The following is an 18,057-nucleotide window of genomic DNA, read 5'->3' as shown; positions in this document are numbered from 1 at the left end:
CATTGGAGCATGGCTTAAGTTTAGAGAGAAGTTTTTTCATGTATGAGGTGGAGATGGGTTTGAGATGAAATATGGGAAGAGTGTTAGGGATGGAAGGTTGGGTAGAGGCTAGGGAAGAGGGTTTGAGTTGAGGGGAGGGGTTGTGGCTTGGGAAGGTCTTGGTGAGTTCTGCTAAAGAGTTGGTAAAGAAGGAGTTGAAAAGAGTGGCTATTTCTGGGTCAGATTTACTGGTGTCAGGGCAAAGATTGTTTTTGGTACCTGGGTTCAGAAGAGAGTTGATGTAGTTCCAGATTTGTTTGGGGTTTTTGGAGTGATTAGACTGGAGTTTAGTATAGTAAGAATGTTTATCTTTTATAATTTGTTTTCTGGCTAGGTTGTGGAGTTGCTAATATTTAAGAAGGGTGTCAGGGTGCTTATTGTGATGGTAAAGTTTCCAGGTCTTGTCTCTTTGTTGCATAACTGTTTTAGTATCTTTAGTTAGCCATGGTGCTGAGTTTGGTTTTATTCATTTTGTTCTTGGTGGGGCGTGGGAGTTCAGGGTATCTAAGAAGGTTGAGTTGAAGAATTCTACGGCGTTATCTAGAGAAAAAGTTTTTAGATTGTCCCAATTTGTTAGTTTGAGAGAATTGGAGAAAGTTGTGGGGTTAAAGTTTGTACAGTTCCGTGTATGGATATATATTGGTGTAGGTGAGGAGTGGACGGGGTTGCTCGATGGATGAAGGCTGGCAAGTGGTCATTAATAGAGTCTAGTAAGTTGCCTGTGTGTGAGATTTTATTTGGGTGGGAGACTATGATCCCGTCAAGAGTGGAGCCTGGGGGTTGTTTTTATTGGGTCTGGAAATGGCATTTGTAAGTTGAATGAAATTGAATAGATTGATAGTTATGGAGGGATTATTGGTATTAATTTTGTTCCAGTCAATATTCACATCCCCTAACATGTATGTCTTAAGCTTAATATTAGTTGTGGCCCATAGATGAATTTCTTCAAGTGTAGTGCTATTGTTTCTAGGGTGGATATAGAGGGCCATAACACAAATGCTTTTATAGTTATTCATTTTGAGTATTCCTATGACTAGCTCAGCATTACTGAATTGGGGAATAGGATTTTGGTAGGGAGTGATGGAGAGTAGGCTAGAGTAGATTAAGGCTACTCCTCCTCCTTTCCTATTTTGGCGGTCATATCTGAGTGCTTGAAACCCATGGGGTAGAGGATTTCAGAGTCAGAAATGTGGGGTTTTAGCCATGCCTCAGAGACAGCTACTATGTCTGGTAGGGTATGATATAGCCAGGCATGGAAGTGGGCTGTTTTGTTTTTTAGACTCTGAGCTTTAATGGTTAGTAGCTTGAGATATTTATGGTTGGTAATATTGGTTGTGTTTGTTGGATTAGGATTGGTGCTAGTCTTAGGTCTGGGGTTGGGGTGTATGTCTCCTGCTAAGCATAGGCGGTCAAAGGAGGATGGGAGCAGGAGCTTGGGTTTGCTTTTTGAGTTTTGTGGGAAATGCAATATTACTTTAGATATGTGATGTTTTATTGAGGAGGGTATAATTTTTGGTTTGAAGTAGTGAAGTGGGTTTGGTTGAACTAGAGATGAGGATAGAATGTGAAAGTGAGATCTGGTAGGGTGGGGATGGGAGTTGGGAGTGGCGGTGGGGAATAGGAAAGAGGGGGGAGTTTGCAAGAGGAATAACAGGTAGCATGGAATAGAGGAATTAGAAAAAGTAAGCTGATAGAGGGGGTGAGAAGGGTTTGTGAAAGTGGAGAAAGCATGGTTAATTGATGTGAGTTAGGAATAAAGGAAGTAGTAGGATGTCAGGGTGTGTGTGAGAGTGTAAGAGGGAGGGGTATAGATGTGAGTACAGGACCTTATGGTTTGGGATGGGGGAGGGGTATGTGATTGGATTGGCTGAGAGAGGAAGGGGAGGGGAATATTGGTTGGAATAAATGTAGGAGTAGTGGGGATGGGTGGAAATTGGGGGCAGGGCAGGGGAACGGAGTGAGCCTGCAGGGCAAATGGAGCAGGTAGAGGCAAGAGAGAGGATGGTTATCAAGAGTCAGTTTTAACTGTCTCTCCATCTTACCAACATAAAAACATCCGCATTTATCGCACAAAGCTAAGCATATCAGTCCTTTGGTGTCACAACTGAACCTGCTTGTTATATTTAATTGATGTTTGTTGACAGTTTTTCTTTTACCAACTTTAATATACTTGCAAAAATGGCAACTGCCACACTTCTACATCCAGGGACATATTTTTTAATAGGTCTTTCTAGTAAGGCTTTTAAGTAACAGCCTATTTTAAACGTTACCCGTGGTCTCTCACCCATCTTTAAACAAATAGAAGTATCAACAAGAATCAAGTCCCAGTTTTTCACAGTAATCCCTTTTAAAGTGAGTACACTGACAGAAAAAGGAGTAATGAAAGTTGTGTTGAAGTCAACAGATACATTTGCAGTGACTTCTTCGACTGTTGAGAGAAAATTATTAGTTGAACCTTCTGACCTCAAACTACTACCCAGAATTGGTTTAAAGACTCCATGTGCAACTTCCATCATTAAGTTATCTACTAGAGAGACAGGGCAAGATCTTTTCAGAAATATTTCTTTTAGTAAATTGCATTCAGAAATAAAGGAGGTTTCTAGAGAAGACATCCTAACTGCTCTAACTAACTGGCCTTTTACAGCGGCTTTTTTCTGATGGTAAGGGTGGGAGCTTTCATAATGCAGAAAACTGTTTGAGTATGTAGGCTTCCTATATACACTTGCCAGATATCTCTTATTACTGATGTCTTTTTCAATAAGGACATCGAAAAATTACATGGTGTCTTTGTCTGATGAAGTTTGCTTATTACTGGCAGACGAAAGCGCTAACCATTAAACAGTTTGTTTGTTGGACTTGCTGATTCTGCCCACGTCACATCAAAGCACATAATTTATTCTTCCAAAGAGTCTGAAGGAGAATGCATGTTTTGGTCTGTATACGCAAGAAACTTAGGGTAGCTTTCCCTGCTACATCCTTCCTCTCACACCTGGTATCTCAAGTATATTTTTAATGTTGTGTCTTAGCCTCCATATAAGTTCCTGCAACTCATTGTGCTGATATACCATCCTCTCAGTGAGAATTGTTTCATAATTTCCAGGATGAATTAGGTTCCCCTTAGTCTTTCATTTCCTACCCATTATGTGCCTTCTAACCGCCAAATCCAACATACTTCAAGCTTTTACACACATACCATGCTCCTCCCCCTCCCTTTTCTAGTAAAAAGTGGTCACGTTCCATAACCCTTTCTGCACATGACCTTTCCTTCATTGGGTCTATTAGTTCGTCAAAAGTTATTTTCAGTGAACACCTATTCGACACATATATTCAGTGAAAATTACCAAGGGCAATGAAACAATTGACCCACAGCACAACGGAATCCACAAATAACTAAATAAAACCCTCCCAAGTTGGGGGCTTTGCCCCCCACACTCCCCCTAACTATATATATATATATATATATATATATATATATATATATATATATATATATATATATATATATATACCAATTCCAAGATCTCACTACAGGGAGGAAAAGGGCAAAGTTGTGTAGTTAGCCAACTACTTCATTGCCCTTGGAAAATTCAGTGAGTTGTGGAAGTGATTTTCCCTGAATATGTGTTGATAATAGGTGTTCACTGAAAATAACTTTTGATGAACTAATACAGACCCTCTCCATTCACCCTACTATCCTATGTTTGTACTGTCTCCAGCAGTCTGACATTTTTCTCCATATAATACCTTCAGAATTATATGCAGTACTCCATCCAGCAGTCTTTTTATAAGGGTCAGATAGAGAAATGTGATCACCTTCTTAACCATGGGTTTTCTACTTTAACATCTGGTTTTCCTCTGTGCTGCCCTCCTGCACTGTGCATCTTAATAAAGCAATTCACTACTGCAACAACTGTGTCTTACTGTAACTGTGGTTTCAGTTTTTTGCAGCAAATGTTTTAAACATCAATTTAGTCAATATATGACTGCTATGTACTTAAAATGAGACTGAAAGCACTGCATCATATGAATTTACATGTATGAGGTATAGTTAAAAAAACTGTAACTCAGAACTGAAAAGGACAAAATACGAAAATGAAATCCAGTAATGAAAACCTGTTATCACACTTAAGATTTCACTTTTTATTCCCAGATTTTCAAGACAGGTTTTATGACTCAAAATTCATTTTTTATAATGAGTGTTTCATTAATATTCTCAACTTTTGTCCAAAGGTATTTCTGATATTTCAATGACTATATCTTGGCATGGAGTCAAATAACAACAAGCAGATGTAAACTTTTGAAACTAATGTATGTATTGTACATTACACTCTGCTTGTTTGTACATTGCACTGTGCTTTTTCACACACACACACACACACACACACACACATATATATATATATATATATATATATATATATATATATATATATATATATATATACACACACACACAGCTTTTTCTGTATAATTAGTCACTACTACAACTCAGTTGTTGCTTACGTTTCTGTATTTTTTGTTTGTGAAATGTTTTGTATTTCATCAAGGCTGAGCCTAAATTTGTCATTATTGATGAGTGCACTACCCCTATAAACAAATATAAATAAATAAATGGATGAAATATTAAACTTCAAACTAACAAACCCATTTTTGGAATTTTCAAAAGCATGTTCACAACCCGATTTCTTAATAACTACCTCTGAACTGTTTTACAAAATTACTTGGTCTGTCTTTCTGGAGCAGTATCAGACCATTTCAATGGATTTAACAGGAACACAACAGGCTGACTTCAACTCAGGAACAGCATAAATTGTGTTCCTTTCCTGTCTAGTTGTTAGCACTACAACAGACTGTTTGGAGGCAGATAATGACTAGTTACAAACAAGACATGCTAAATATCTGATGCACATTATTTCACCAGGAACTGCTATACTTGGTTTATAAACCTTAACAAATGATTCCAGTCATGTCACACAGTCATTTCTTGGTGTATTTGCCAGCACAGCTAAATCAAGCTCTATGACCAAGATATACAGCTAGTGCAATGCACAGGCTGCAGACAGAAACACGCATGCATGCTCCCACTAGGTGTGAGACAATAAAAAAAGGACATGTATACTGATGCATGTAATCTGATATACCAGCAATAGTCAGTGTCATATTACAGTTGTTTCCCTCCATTAGCATGGTCCAAACCCAGCTACTGGTTGTTGTTGTTTGTCTTTTCTCGGTTAGGGGTCGCCACAGCGGAACTCCGGTCCGCTAATGATTGGCAGTAGATTTTTATGGTGCCGAGTTGCCAGACCGATGCCCAACCTTCAACGAAGGCACGCCCATTCACACATGTCTTTCAAATGCCACTTGACCGCGGGGAGGACATGCGGACTCCACACAGAAGGCACTCCAGCCGAGAATCGAACAGGAGAACATCTTGCTGTGAGGCAACAACGCTACCGCTGCACCACCGCGGCTTCCAAACCCAGCTACTGGTAAAACCTGTAATACCAACACTCAGCTTGACACAGCTTCTCCTACAATATCCTGATGTACTACTAACACAGTCATACCATTGTACTACAATGTGGGTATTTAACAGCAAAATTAAGAAAATATTTATCTAAAAAGAATACAAGACCAGATTCTCTGTGTCTGGTATAATGGCATCATCAGTAAATTCTCTAAGTAAAACTGGAATGTGTAGCCAGTAGGTAAGCATCTCCTGTCCCATTGGGTTTACTGACAAATTAGGAAAAAAAAGAAGGTAATGAAATGGTACACCCATAACAGACATGGTCCAAAATGTGAAAAGCATTTACATTATATGACAGAACAGCTAGGCCACTGTGAGCTAACAGTGAACTGCACTCTCTGTTTTCTTTAGACAAAGCATGTCACCCAAGAGTTAGATACCAAGAAATGATTACTACCCCTTAATTAGCAGTTATTTAAAGGGAGAAGGGCTAGTGGGTTTAGTTTCATCGAGTGTAGCAACAAAAACGCGAGTGCTATAAAACAGCAAGGAGGGATCTCATTCCAGAGTTAGTCAGTGTAACGTTTGACTGAAAAAGCAGTGAACATCCTTATGATACAGAGTTATAACAAGCCAGATAGAGATGACAATACTCAAAACAGATGGCAGGAAAAAGGACTACAATATACAATGCTACTGCGTGTGACAAATGGTAGTTAAGACTGCACTAATAGACTTCAATGGAATTACTTCCCTTCTCAATAAAAGTCAGCAGAGTGAAACAAAAAGTGCACTATTCACTGTACAATATATACATGGAAAGACAAGTCTGTACTAGCAGGCAGCACACAAAATGAAGTGTGAAACACAACTCTACACTATTCAGTGTACAGTACAAATTAATAGTGCTTGTGTAGTATTCAGTGTGCAGCATATACAGAATGATGCACAGTCTGTAGTGCTCACTCCACAGCACACTGACCCTTACACAGACAGTATTCACTACTCACAGTGTAGCATGCAGAGTGATACATAAGTCTCTTCACAGTCAGCAATATTCCATACACAGGATGCAGAAGTAAACAGATTCATATTATTCAGTGTGCTGTACAAAGACTGATATCTGTGCTTTTCAAAGTAAAAAAATGCACTATGAGACATGTCTACACTGTATAAAACATAGGTTATACCGAGTGGTACTCCGTCTGCATTACACAGCATAGTGTGTGTGTGTAACATAGTGCACTCTACACTGTTAATGTGTATAGTGTGCAGACAGTATGCACATCAGCAGAGAGCTGCATAATTCAGCATATCATACAAAAGTATGAATAAAAGCTATTCCAAACCTCTGAGTGTTTCTGTCGTTATTTTTTACTAGATATGAAGAAAAATAAAGAACACTGACATCTTCCTTACCTCTGTCTGAACAACTGCAGGCCGTTGCGTCCTCAACATTTTGACAGTTTGGAAGATATCTACAACACCTTCATATCTCATTCTTTCTAACACAATACTCAGTGTAATAAATACTCCAGTTCGGCCAACACCAGCACTGTCAAAAAATAAAATAACTATTAATATATGACAATAATGTATGAGAAGAGCTTGAAATGCATTAACTCATTGTTAGTTACTCAGTAATGGCAAACGATAAAATCAATATTATCTTTAATCCATGTCAGAAATATTAATACACGAGAACTGGGAAATGAGCTACTTTTTTTAACAGAGGAAGATAAGACTCCAGTAATTTGCAGAGCGTTAATTAACAGTTTTCACAATTACTAATGCTGCCCAAATTTGCATAGCAATGTGCCTGCTCTAAATACGAGGACAACCAACATGGAAGAAAAGTATAAAGTGCCTTTCACAAGTATAAAGTGCCTTTCACGTTAAGCTGGAGAAAAGCATGTGCAATCCCCCAGCCTGTTCATGTTTCTGGTAGGGAGTGGGGGAGGTCTGACAGAAATATGACTAAGAACTGATGTCTATAGATGGCTGGATTTAGCTGCACAGGCACATTATTTTAAAGCCAGACAAGTCATGAAGCTTATTAGGGTGACATTTGAAGAAGCAAGCATTTTGACAACCCGAATAGAACCACCACAAGTCTTTCACATGCTCCTGGAAAGAGGAGAAAGGGAAAAAAGTGCAGTTATAAAACAAAAGTTAGGCGTGTGTGGTTTTATGGCTTGTGAGAGTGTTATAGAAATTCTACAGAAGTCTGACGTTAACAGATAATGGGAATAATAATCTCCCTGAAATGTTATTTAGTAGAAGTAGGCTCCCACTGAGGTGATACCAAAAGAACACTGAATGAAATCAAACTCAAAATGTAATGTTTCAGAAACAGATCCATTCTTTTCATCACAGTCAAGTTAATCAGTGAATAAGATTGCACATTAGTGCCTGAGCTAGTTGAAGCCCTTGTGCTCAAAATTTTGAATGAAAACTTTCGAGAATTCAGAGTTACCAGCCCTTCCTTCAGTGGAAATGGTAACTTTAGAATTTGTACAAGTCTGTTTCTGTCAGGGTGGCAATATCAAATTTAAGACTTGGAGTTTAAGCAGACAGATAATGCATTTCCCTACCCATCTCAAAAACATAATCATTCTTTTGGATTTTAACCTAAACTTTCTTGGACTCTTTACAATTCAGGGTTTAAACAATTCAAGATTGCATTACATGAAGGCAAAATTAGATTACACAACCTCAGGCTCTCTATCTCTCCCTTACAGACTTCACCTCACTTCCTCCCTTCCTTCCAATTTAACCCAAACCCCCATATCCCTCGAGCAGAATCCCTATTCTACTTCAAAAGGATCACCTTCCATGATGCTGAAAAATGACTGATCAGATTCTCTTCAGTCTTCCTGTTTGGCAGACAACCTGCTACAATGGTTCATTGTACTTTTCTACTCCATGCAATGCTATTAAAATCTATGCCTCACCCTAAGCACAGTGTCAGCAGAATGGAAACAAGAAGCACTGAATTTAATTAGCAAATGCCAAGATAACAGTGAAGATATCTGAAAAGATGGCATTCACTCATCTAAAGGAGTGCATCAAAAATGCAGCATCCTAATCTCCTGACCAACATGGATCCTGTTCAGGATACAGTACCATTGACATGTTCTTCAGCCTAACAGTTGATACTCTCAATAAAATGTATAAAAACCTCCTAATAGGTACAATATTTATTGTCTTTACAAGGGCCTTTGTCTTAGTTGAAAAGATCAAATATATAAAAAGACAGCCTCCACTGATTCAAAAATGTCCTGGCAGACTCCTTAAGGTATAAAGTGCATCTGTGTCTTCAGCCATCTCTCCAGTTCCCACAAGTCCCACAAGGATATGTAATATTTCCCATACTGCTCTTACTGTTGAATAACAAACTTCCAAGTGCCTTAATACATACTCCAATTATTCTATAAGCAGACGACATGATTATCTACAGAAGAACCTGCTATCATAAAATGGTCATAATAATCTAATACACTACCTAAAAGTAAACAATCTCATTCTGAATAGTAAGCAGACAAAATCCATGATATTTTGGAATAGGCAAATGTTTTTTCTAGTTCCAAAATAATGGGAAATACTATGTAATAATAAAGAGCAAACAGGAACTGCATAGTACTTCAGATATCTTGGGATATGGCTCTACGAATCACTTAACCTCCAATATCTTACGACAATGAGCAAATCCAAAACTAACAGTTAATAATTTTAGCAAAAATGATTTCACACTTCCTATCACCTGGAGTGGGGGACAGGAAGAATGGCTAAAGGTAAATGTAGTCTGTTGTCCAGCAGCAGCATAGCTTCCCATTACAGGTACTGCAGCCAAGGATAAAAATGACCTCTTTGCAAAGAACGCTCAATAACATGTTGATTTATCACCTGTGCCCATCAAAGACAACATCACTTCTTGTTACTTAAGAAAGCAAAATTACTTCCATTACAAACTTAAACCATGAAATGGCTCACTTTCTTCTGGCAAGTTCACAAAAACAACTTCCATTTATAACTTAAAATAACAGTCAAGAGATGCCCCCTCTTTCAACTACACACTAACCAAACTGAATCTACAGATCATGGATTTCCAGCAACAGCTCATCATACTTGGGAATTATTACTAGGAAAGTTAAAAAGCTATCCCTCCATCCCATAAATCCAGGCACAAACTGAAAAAAAAAATACTGATGAAAGCCACATGGAAATGTTTTACTAATGAACCCAGCCCTAGAAAGTACCCCTTCACTAGAAGCTGTTTTAGCAAATACTCTAACCACAAAAATATCTGACTAAGTACACCAATCAACATATTAACTCCAGTCATACTCCTTTCTTACTGACTAGTTCATAATGTCATTCAGCCTCCTCGCTCTGTATGCTAATATACACATTGCAAATACCCATACTTGCACATTGATGACTTACCCGAATGCATATTTTCCTTTCTTCTCTTTTTCACAATTTGTGTAAGTCTCATGTGAATCTTGTACATGGATATTGCCTGAAAATGGTCTGTTTGGATTAGTATTCTACTACAGCTAAGAAACAAAGTAAGTAAGTAAGTAGCTAACTAACTAACCAGGGAAATACATAAACACATGTTTCTGTGTTCATGTGTGCATGTGTGCGTGTGTGTGTTTGCGTGTGTTTTCCGGATGCAATGTCAGTTAAATAATGTGCTGTCAATGCATGTATATTTCTAGCAGCTATCCTAAGACCAGCAGTTTGAAACCCTGGTCTCATAAGGCAGTGTCAGACCATTTCAGCAGCTTTAACAGGTATGTAGCAGGCATAAATGTGTGTCAATATGGTGGCACACTCAGATCTGATGTTATGAAACTTAGAATAGTGTGAACTGTTTCACCACAGCCAACAGCCATTCCAATACTGACAAAACAGTGCAGAGTAAGGGGGAAGAGGCGCTGCACTTGAAATGTGAAATTAAGGACCCCACCAGTCTGTCATGGTTGATGGTACCTAACACGGATGTGACACCTCTCATGGCACTTTGCCATATGTAAATCTTCATTTTTAATACCTTGTATAAATTCTACTGCTTGTTATACAAAATATCATTAGACCATTCTTTCCATGCAACACACACACACACACACACACACACACACACACACACACACACACACACACACACACACACACACACACACGTATGGAAACTTTCACTAATATATGCACCACAGTTTCTTTCTTTACATCTCCCTCCATTACATTATGTGTCATCACAAACCATAGACCATATATTTTCATATTCCTTTAATGTGCAATTTATTCTTGGACATCCACCATATAAAATCATATCAGTCATCTAGTTCTTTATAAATTTGCTGTATTTTTCTTATTCATTATTTTCTTGTACCTAAAGCCTCAAATCCATCTTCTAAATAATAACTCTTCATTATTCACATATACCATGACTTTCTATCTTTTTTTTCAGTTTCTCTAAATCTAATTTTAATTTCTCGAAATTTAATTTCTTTACATTTATCAATTTTTCATTTTCCTTTCTTGAAACCTTCTTAATATTCCTTATATCTTTCCCACAACATTTGCCTAAAAAAAACTTTTTCCATAATTCTTTGAAATATAAAACAATAATGCTGACAACCGGAAAAAATGGATGCAAAAAATGTAAACACCCTCTTATCAGTATATGTGATTATCCTATTAATAGGATTTAACCTTGAACTCCCTTGCAAATAAACAATAGTGATTATCTCATTTGCTCTTTTAAAAGTAAACTTATATACACTTGCCAAATAACCTCCACACTCATCACAGTTCCACTGATTAAATAAACGTTTTCTTCTTAAAAACAAAGCTGTGTTCCATAAGCTTACTGCATCCTTCATATTTTTGCATTATTTTTCCTACATATACACCTGCACTAACTGGAATTCAGAGAGAAATTCTTGACTCCAGAGTTAACTGGCTGTCATGGTTCTGATAAGTAACAAGACTGCTAGAATCTCCAGTTCATATACAAAGCAAAGCTGCAGTAAAGATCTCTTTAACAGCTAATTACTATGTCCCTGAATCAAACCCTGCACTTTCAGACTTGATCACACTAGTGTTCCACCTACAAGTCATGCACCATGGTTGCATAGGCTACTTCCAACTCACACACACACACACACACACACACACACACACACACACACACACACACACACACACACAATCTCGCAACTACAAGCATGCTGGTATAGACGTGCTCACACACCCTCATGTTCATACAGATACACACACACATAGATGGTTTTCTTCTTTCTGTAGGGTGACCGCCCAGACATATCTATGCAGCTGCATTCATGACCTACACATACAACCACACACATATGCATAGAGAAACATACACAGACAACTATGATCAATTAATCCATCTATAGAGATTAAAGGGTGTATGTCATCTTTTGATGGTATATACCTTTCCTTCTTGAGAAAAATAACTCAGCACAGCAATTCTCTGAATTAGGCATTGCCAGCACAATTTCTGTGGAAAGTACATGGTTAATTTTAATCAGCAGCCCTCCTGGATTGCTGCACCTTTTCCAGTGCGACAGTTCTTTGTCCTACACCCAATGGCAGTCTAAAGCTACAGTGGGACAGCAGTCTACGAATCACTCTGGTATACTGTGCTGCAGAAACCTTTACAGTAAAGGATTCTAGAGCACAATAAGCCTTTCTAAATTCCAGGGGCTGTATTTTTCCCAAAGAAATCCTCAAAAGTTTTCATCCATCTTAATAAAATGCATAAACTACCAATTTTAAGTTTATTTCCTGTACCTTTACTTTTCTCCTTATCTATACTCAAACCATTTTTTCTTAAACTATAGTGAGATACACTTTATTCCTTGTTATAAGTAGGGCTGTATCCAGCACTAGGTGACCTAGGCAGCTGCCTAGGGCCCAATGCTGGTGTGTGTGTGTGTGTGTGTGTGTGTGTGTGTGTGTGTGTGTGTGGGGGTACAAAATTAAATTAAAAAAATATATATATGTTTGCTTTGTGGAGTGCCTGCAAACTCTCAGTTTAAGTATAAAAAATGCAGGTGTTTCAGCATTTTCATTTTTACTTATCATACACTTATGTTTTCACTTATATACTTGAGTGATTTAGTAGAGTGTGATAATCTGAAAGAGAAGACATAGGGAGGTCAAAATGACATGTAGGTGTCCTGCAAGCATGTAAGTCCACCTCCTCATAAAAATTAAAACAGTAGGGCAATAATAGCATTTACTTTGTCGGTAATAATTTTGCTTTATTCATTTTGCTAAAGAATGAATTAATTCATTAATAGGACTGGATTGTGTGATATAGTCTAAACGTGTTGCATTTTAGTAATATAGTTTTGAAGTACCTTCTTTAGAGCCTTCAGCAAATGCAAAGGGTTTTACATTTGTAAGGTCATATAGTCTGTATTATTTATACAGATGATCAGAAGCATCTGAATTTTGGCATCTCTTATGTAGTCATTGTTGCATAGTACTGTGGTGCAATTATCTCTAAAAGACTGGATTGCAAAGGATTTCTACATTTAGCTAAAAACTGTCTGACAGATGGCAAGGAGTGCTAAAGCTATGACTTCTTAATGAGCTGCTTCCTGTGGCAAGGGGTTTGAATCTTCTACCTCCATTTACCTTCCATGTGACATTGAGCAAGTCATTTAATCAGACAATGCTTTGGAGCAATTGGGAATTTGGACTAGGCTCCTTAATGATCTCCAAGACTGCATGCCTAGTAACTATGAACCTGTTTTCATTGCTTGCCAGCCATTTTCTACTGCATAACTGTTCAAGAAGGGTTTGGGGACTATCACCAGGCACCGGGAGACTATTCTTTATGTAACACAGACAGTTTATTCTTTAAAGACAGCAAGTACTGCATCTGTAGAAGAAGCCCTTAAATGCAAAACTGTTTGACAGCAGCAACCTCTGCATTATTCTCTTTAATGTGTAATTATTCAGATGGCTTACTTCTACAGAAAAAGTATATGTTGGTGGTTGATATTTCAATACTCTTCTTTTCAAAATATGTTACACATGGCTAGATCTAATAGTATGATTCCAGTGATCTTTATAGTTCATCTAAAAACACCAACAATGTATATGTTAATTTCTTTGTAAAAATAATGGGTTTACATAGTCAACAAAGTGGTTGTAACTGCTGGTAGGGGTGAGGGGCTCTCTGTGTAGTAAATACTTTATGCTCTTATTACCTGGTCATTTTTAAACAGTCAATAATCTGACTTTGCAGGAATAGTGAGTGAGTGTGTGTGTGTGTGTGTGTGTGTGTGTGTGTGTGTGTGTGTGTGTGTGTGTGTGTGTGTGTGTGTGTGTGTGTGTTAGACAGACATATAATTAAGCTGGAATACTTTGGCTACTGTTTGCTTGTGTGAAACAAATTTGAAATATGTGACTGTGGTCATTATTGCTGTTATTAATTTTTTGACACAGACATCTGAGAAAGAATGTAGTCAACAATGCAGCTATATAATTGTTGGGTTAGGGGGAAGGCTGTGGATATAAATATGCACATAATCTGCCACAGGCTAGATTAATTTTTAATGTTTGTGAGTTTCAAGAAAAAAGAAGTTTAATGTTGCTCATGCCAAGTCTGTTTTCAGTGTAAGACTATGTTGTTTTTCCTTTTTAGTAAAAAGTGATCATTGTGCTATAAAATTTGAAACAAAGGTTTTTAATCAAATCTCTGTAAGCACTGTAAAAGTAAAGAAAACAGTTTGTGCACTAACAAGTTTGAGCAGTGTTCACAGTAACTAGGGAGAGACAGCCAAGTAATGGGGCACTGGAATGTTTACAGGTGGGACGCTGTTCTACTTTGACTCTAGTTATAAGCAGGAAATCACATGCATAAAAAATATCCCAATGACTTCTACATTCAAAACTTTCAAAAACTATCAGCAAGCTTGATATACTTAAATACGTCAACAACTACACATCACAACACTCATCATTAAAATTAAAATGATTTCACTCAAAGGACAACTCTGAAAAAAAAATTTGCATTATTGTTTTTTATTCAACTACCCGTTAATCATCACAGCCCATGAATTTTCATATGTTTTCACATAATATATTTATTTATTTATCTACAAAACTATAACATTCCATCACATTCCAAAGCTTTCTGTGATTTAAAGGGAGCATGTTGTCTCATCAAAGGCAATTTTGGTGAAAGCAAGTAAAACATAAGCAGTTCTCTGAAACCACTTCTGTAGAAGTGGAGACTGCCTTTTTCTTCACTAATGTGTGACCCTAAAGATAATATGTATATACATATATATATATATATATATATATATATATATATATATATATATATATATACATATATATACACACACACACACACACACACACACACACACACACACACACATGGGTCTACTTTGAAACATCTAAAACCCATAACATCTATCATAACATCAAGACCAGAACATCTAAAACCCATAACATCTAACACTACAAGTCACAAGAAAATAACAGCTCCTCCACATATAATGACACCAAACTACCAAACACACTTTTTACTATGTTTCTGCAGGAGGGCAAGCCCCCCCCCCTACACCCCACACAGCCCCCGTAAATTAAATATACCAACTCCAAGATCGCACTACAGTGGGAAAAAGTTAATTTCCTAACCCCACTGCATCAAGCACCCCTGCAAAAACATAGTAAAAAGTCTGTTTGGCAGTTTGGTGTCATTAGATGCCATTATATGTGGAGGGGATGTTATTTTCATGTGATTTGTTCGTATTGTTAAATGTTATGAAATTCAATGTTATGGATTTTAGATGGTTTAGGTTTTAGATGTTCTGGTCACAATGTTATGAAATTAGATATTATGGGTTTTAGATGTTTTGAAGGGGACCCATATATATATATATATATATATATATATATATATATATATATATATATATATATGTGTGTGTGTGTGTATTTTCACAACAGAAAAATAATGAACGCTTGAAATTCCGAATGGACAATTTTTCACAGGGCAAATAAACACTTGCCTACAACTTCACTGAACCACAGAAGACCATGTAAAACCCACCTAGGTGGCAGGCTATGTACCCCATACCCCCCTAACTATATATACCAACTGTGAGATTGCACTACAGTGGAGAAAATGGCATATTTCCCGACATTGGACAAGTGTTTACTTGCCCTGTGAAAAATTGGCTGTTCAGGATTTCAACTGTTTGTTATATTCGTCTCGCGAAAATAACATTCAGTCTTGTGGGATTTCAGAATTCCGAAGTAGACTTATATATATATATATATATATATATATATATATATATATATATATATATATATATACACACACACACACACACACACACACTCACACACACACACACATACACACACACACACACACACACATGGGTCTACTTTGAAACATCTAAAACCCATAACATCTATCATAACATTGAGACCAGAACATCTAAAACCCATAACATCTAACACTACAAGTCACAAGAAGAAAACATCCCATCCACATATAATGACACCAAACTACCAAACACAGTTTTTACTACGTTTCTGCAGGGGGGCAAGCCCCCCTACACCCCCCACAGCCCAAGTAAATTAAATATACCAACTCCAAGATTGCACTACAGTGGGAAAAAGTTAATTTCCTAACCCCACTGCATCAAGCACCCCTGCAGAAACATAGTAAAAAGTGTGTTTGGTAGTTTGGTATCATTAGATGCAATTATATGTGGAGGGGATGTTATTTTCATGTGATTTGTTTGTAGTGTTAAATGTTATGAAATTCAATGTTATGGATTTTAGATGTTTTGGGTTTTAGATGTTCTGGTCACAATGTTATAAAATTAGATATTACGGGTTTTAGATGTTTTGAAGGGGACCCATATATATATATATATATATATATATATATATATATGTATGTATGCATTTTCACAACAGAAAAATAATGAACGCTTGAAATTCCGAATGGACAATTTTTCACAGGGCAAATAAACACTTGCCCACAACTTCACTGAACCACAGAAGACCATGTAAAACCCACCTAGGTGGCAGGCTATGTACCCCACACGCCCTAACTATATATACCAACTGTGGGATAGCACTACAGTGGGAAAAATGGCATATTTCCCCACGTTGGGCAAGTGTTTACTTGCCCTGTGAAAAATTGGCTGTTCAGGATTTCAACTGTTTGTTATATTCGTCTCGAGAAAATAACATTCAGTGTTGTGGGATTTCAAGATTTAGAAGTAGACTTATATATATATATATATATATATATATATACATATATATATATATATATATATATATATATATATATATATATGTATATATTTATTTCTGAGCATATATGTAGGAGCCCTTCATTTGCTTGAACTTTCAAATGTTCAAAACTCATATGGCCGATACCATATGAGTGAACGTTTGAAAGGCTGACAAATGATAGCGGAGATCCTGCTACATTGCTGGACTGGGAGATTCCCCTTTCCTGCACTGTAGTGTGATCTCGGAGTGAGAATATTTAAGTAGCAGGGGGTGTGGGGATGCAAGGGGGCTTGCCTCCCTGCATAACACAGTTTTACTGTGTTTACAGGTAGATAAATGGTGCTTTTTCAGGATGTCAGTCTTTCGGAATGTCGATCATATGGTGTCGGCCATATGAAAGTTGGCATTCTGAACAGTCGACATTCTGAAGTAGACCCATATATATATATATATATATATATATATATATATATATATATATATATATATATATGTATATATAGCTATTTCTGTCCTTCCATGGGATGCTTGCCCCCTTGCAAAAAAAAAAAATCTTTAAATTGTCGCTGAAGTTAGTTTTGGAAAACTGCTTTCATTTTATTTGCATTTGCCAAATCATCATGAAGCTGATTTAAATGATCATAAGCTTTATTTGTACCATTTTAACTACTTGGTCTCACTTTTCTTCCTATTATATATACCAGTTATTTTATTATTTGTAACACTTCTGGCACTTGCTTATTTTTTTATTCTATACATTCCTTCAAACATTATTTCTTCCATTCCAGTCATTATACTTACATACAAAATTTCATTATAATTTTGCAATCAGCATTGCATAATACTACATACTTTCAATTAATAACAGAACATTTCTGTGTTCCTCTCTTTTTCCACTCATACTTTGCAATCTAGCTACTATTTAATATTTTAATGCACAGTTTCTTTTCTGTTTTTACATATATTTATAAAAAGTATGCACCATGCCATATCTACCACACTTATTATCATTAGCCATTCCTAATACACTACTTAACTTATTCAGTTTTAGTTCTTTCTCTTTTCTGTTTTTATATTCCTTACTAAATTATTTACTTCACAAACTGTTACATCCATTAATACGTCTCTCTTATCTGCTGCCTCCATACAATATTCAGCAATCCCTTTAACTCCCTTAATTTCATTTTGTTTACACCCTTTTCACCATGCCCACCTAGTAAATA

The 18,057-nt window shown here is 36.8% G+C and overlaps 1 protein-coding gene across 2 annotated transcripts in view; it reads right to left on the bottom strand.

Moving 5' to 3' along the window:
• PTPRD (protein tyrosine phosphatase receptor type D) overlaps window positions 1-18,057 on the bottom strand; it is a 6,523,893-nt gene that overhangs the window by 9,798 nt on the left and 6,496,038 nt on the right. For both annotated transcript variants that reach the window (XM_044061085.1, XM_044061086.1), the window contains one exon: window positions 6,929-7,064. In XM_044061085.1, the coding sequence (XP_043917020.1) occupies window positions 6,929-7,064 (136 nt within the window). The remainder of the gene's footprint in view (window positions 1-6,928; window positions 7,065-18,057) is intronic.

Source organism: Protopterus annectens, chromosome 2.part0, assembly GCF_019279795.1.
Source record: "Protopterus annectens isolate FY-2018-M chromosome 2.part0, PAN1.0, whole genome shotgun sequence".
NCBI classification, from domain to species: Eukaryota; Metazoa; Chordata; order Ceratodontiformes; family Protopteridae; genus Protopterus; species Protopterus annectens.
This window is presented reverse-complemented; position numbering and strand designations above follow the sequence as displayed.